At 47.3% G+C, this 3,166-nt stretch overlaps 1 protein-coding gene across 1 annotated transcript in view; it reads left to right on the top strand.

Moving 5' to 3' along the window:
• The first annotated feature begins 1,069 nt into the window (after positions 1-1,069).
• NCF2 (neutrophil cytosolic factor 2) overlaps positions 1,070-3,166 on the top strand; it is a 36,511-nt gene continuing 34,414 nt past the window's right edge. The window contains exon 1 of the mRNA XM_011934211.1: positions 1,070-1,508. Within this exon, the coding sequence (XP_011789601.1) occupies positions 1,335-1,508 (174 nt within the window). The 5' untranslated portion in view covers positions 1,070-1,334. The remainder of the gene's footprint in view (positions 1,509-3,166) is intronic.

Genomic DNA, 3,166 nt, shown 5'->3' with positions numbered 1-3,166 from the left:
AAAAATACAAAATTAGCCAGGCATTGTGGCGCATGCCTGTAATCCCAGCTACTTGGAAGGCTGAGGCAGGAGAATCGCTTGAACCCGGGAGGCAGAGGTTGCAGTGAGCTGAGATCGTGCCATCATACTCCAGCCTGGGCAACAAGAGTGAAACTCTGTCTCTAAAAAAAGAAAGTTATTTTGGGCCCAGATCAGATGGACATCCAAAGACTATCCTGTCTCAAAAATTTGTTAATGATAATTTCAGCTCAAGTTAAACACTAACATATTAATACAGCCTATGGGATTACAAAAAAGTGAGCAAGGAATTCATTCAAGACTGGAAAGAATTATCCTCTCATCCAACACTCCCATTTAACAAGGATGTGGAAGTCAAGGCCCAGTGACACAGGATTTTTTCTCCATCACTTTGTAAGCCAGGGACCTCTGGCTGGTGACACCCTGCCCATGCCTCAGTGGCCACACTACCTGCTGCAGGAGATGGCCTGCCCACTCGGCCTGGGTGGGGAGTTTTATTGAGTGATGAAAACAGCTTTCAGTGGAGAGGGGATGCAGGGGTGGTTCCCCTACCCAAAGGCAGGAAAGTCCCCCAGTGCAGGTGAGTCTGAGGCTTTTATGGGCTCAGAATAAGGGAGGGGCAGGTCATAGGTAGTGCTGGAAAAGGCAACATTCAATTGGTTAAAAGGGCATTAGTCAGAAAGAATTAATTGGGAAAGAGCAGACAAACAGGAACAGAAGTTCTCACTCTAAGTCATGGGTTTCATTTGGGATCAGCAGTCTAGTCTTTCAGCCTTCAGGCTGTTTTTGGCTTGAAGGTGGGGTTTCAGCAGCGACCTGCCCCTATCTGCCTAGGCATTTGGCTGCCTCCTGTCACTATCACCAGGGGTGTCAGGGGGGTTCCTCCACCTGCCAAGGTTGCCCTGGCTCTAGAAGCAGAGCTTTGGCCAGAAGCTACCACAGAACAGGAGTGGGAGAGAGAGGAGGAGCTGGGTGACAGAGCAGAAGCATTTTGGGGAACTGATCCTTCAGGCAGCATCTGATGTACTTCCTCTCTCCTCCACACTCCACCCCCATTCGCCCTCTCTCTCTCTGCTACTTTCCTTTTCTCTCTCATGGTAGGGTTATGAGTCAGTTGTCAAAAGGTGGGGACATTTCCTGATGCATTTACAACACTGAGAAGTTATCTTAAGGGAGGCTGGGCCCCATTCTGCTCATCTGGCCCGGAAAGTGAACACCTTGGGTGCCACTACGGCAGCCCTGCTGGGGGAGACGCCCCAACCTGTCTTCTCCCTGTCTCCTGGCAGCTCTCTTGGCCTCCTGGTTTCTACCTGATCATGTCCCTGGCGGAGGCCATCAGCCTCTGGAATGAAGGGGTGCTGGCAGCTGACAAGAAGGACTGGAAGGGAGCCCTGGACGCCTTCAGTGCCGTCCAGGACCCCCACTCCCGGATTTGCTTCAACATTGGCTGCATGCACACTATCCTGAAAAACATGACTGAAGCAGAGAAGGTGAGTGGAGGTGCCTCTTTCCGGGCCTCCTCTGTGCATTTGTTATTATGATTCTCAACCTCATTGCATTTCAGAAACCTAACCTCTGGGGAGATTGAAAAGAACAAAAGTTGCCCAAGCTCCACCCCTAGACAGCCTGATTTAACTGGTCTGGGAGGGGCCCCAGGCAGCCAGTTTTAAAAGCTTTCCAGGTGGTTCTGAGGGGCAGCCAGGGTTGCGTCTTTCTCCATCTTCTAAATGAAAATCATTCTACAAGTGTCTTTAACACCTTTGTGAAGGCTGCCCTAGTCGTACTTTGTTCTACACAGAACTCCTTCTGGGCACAGAATCTCTATGTATCTCAGCACTTTACACCTGATTATTGCTTTCCTGATTATTGCACCTGTTCTTGCTTTCCAAGACTTTCATGTGTGTTGACTTTGCCTGTTCAAGAGATTTAAGGGAGGCATTTAAAAATATAGCTTTTACCCCAAGTGACAATTCTGATCAATTATAAAGGAGACTCTTTTAAGGATGCCGAGGCTGGCAAGAGGAAATTGTACTGTGACTGATTAGTGATATCTGCTGGGGGCATGGTGTGGGATGTCTCGCATCTTTTTCGTTATGTTTTCTCACTCAAATACCGTAGTATGGAGGTAAGCATCCTCAATAATTATTTTTTGGATTGGTCGTGGTAAGGTGGGAAGGGTATGGAGTTTGGAAGGGAAGATCTAGGATCAAATCCTAGCCTCTGCCTCTCTCTGGACTTTCAATCTTAAGCAAGCTATGTAGTCTGTGTGGACATCTGACTTTCAGCTTCCTGAGTTTCTAAATATCATGAAAATTAAGTGAGATGCCAAACTATTAATGTCCTGTGGAACTTCACACCACTGTATAAGAGTTAGTTATTATTTTTACCATTTACTGCCAGTCTTTGCAAAGTGTGGATGTGTGGACAAATGGCTGACTCCCCAGGTCCCTTAAAGAACCAGTGCCTTCCACACTCCAACAGCAGGTAAACAAGCCTCAGCCACACCCTCCTGACAGGAAGACAGAGAAGTGACTGAAGTGTTCTCACATAGCTTGACAAGTCAATCTCAGGCTCCAAGGCAGAGCATGCCAGGACTCCCCGCCTCTGGCTGGAGGGAGGACAGTGGCCCCACCTCCTCTCAGGGGCCTGCTGAGGGGCTGAGTGAACAGCACCACACATTCTGAGGGCTGATGGACACAAAATGTACATTGTCTGGGGGAAGAGATTGGCAGCTAGTCTGGGCACAGCTATGCCAGCAGGGACTGTAGCCTCCTGCCTTGGCCTGGATATGGGATCCTTGGCAAGGTTGCGTGGGCCACCACTCACCTCTCAGCTCCCAGGCCTTCACTCCCACATGTCTCTGTTTCTCCTGGCATTCCTCTGCTTCTAGCCTTCTCATTCCCTCTGCCTTTCTTTGTTTTTCTGCTTGAGCCCTTCCTACTAGCATTTATATGCGTTCTTATTTGTTATCATTTTAATTGTATACTACTCATGTAATGTTTGTATAGTAAACAAATATAACAATGGATATATTTTAATTATTTTCATTTGCAATAAATTTTATTATTTATTTAAACTGAATGTTCAGTACATTCACAGGAATAGAAGAAATGCAACAAGGGTTAGAATTTCATTATTACATTAGATA

This window comes from Colobus angolensis, unplaced genomic scaffold (assembly GCF_000951035.1).
Source record: "Colobus angolensis palliatus isolate OR3802 unplaced genomic scaffold, Cang.pa_1.0 Scaffold132, whole genome shotgun sequence".
Taxonomy (NCBI): Eukaryota; Metazoa; Chordata; class Mammalia; order Primates; family Cercopithecidae; genus Colobus; species Colobus angolensis.
This window is presented reverse-complemented; position numbering and strand designations above follow the sequence as displayed.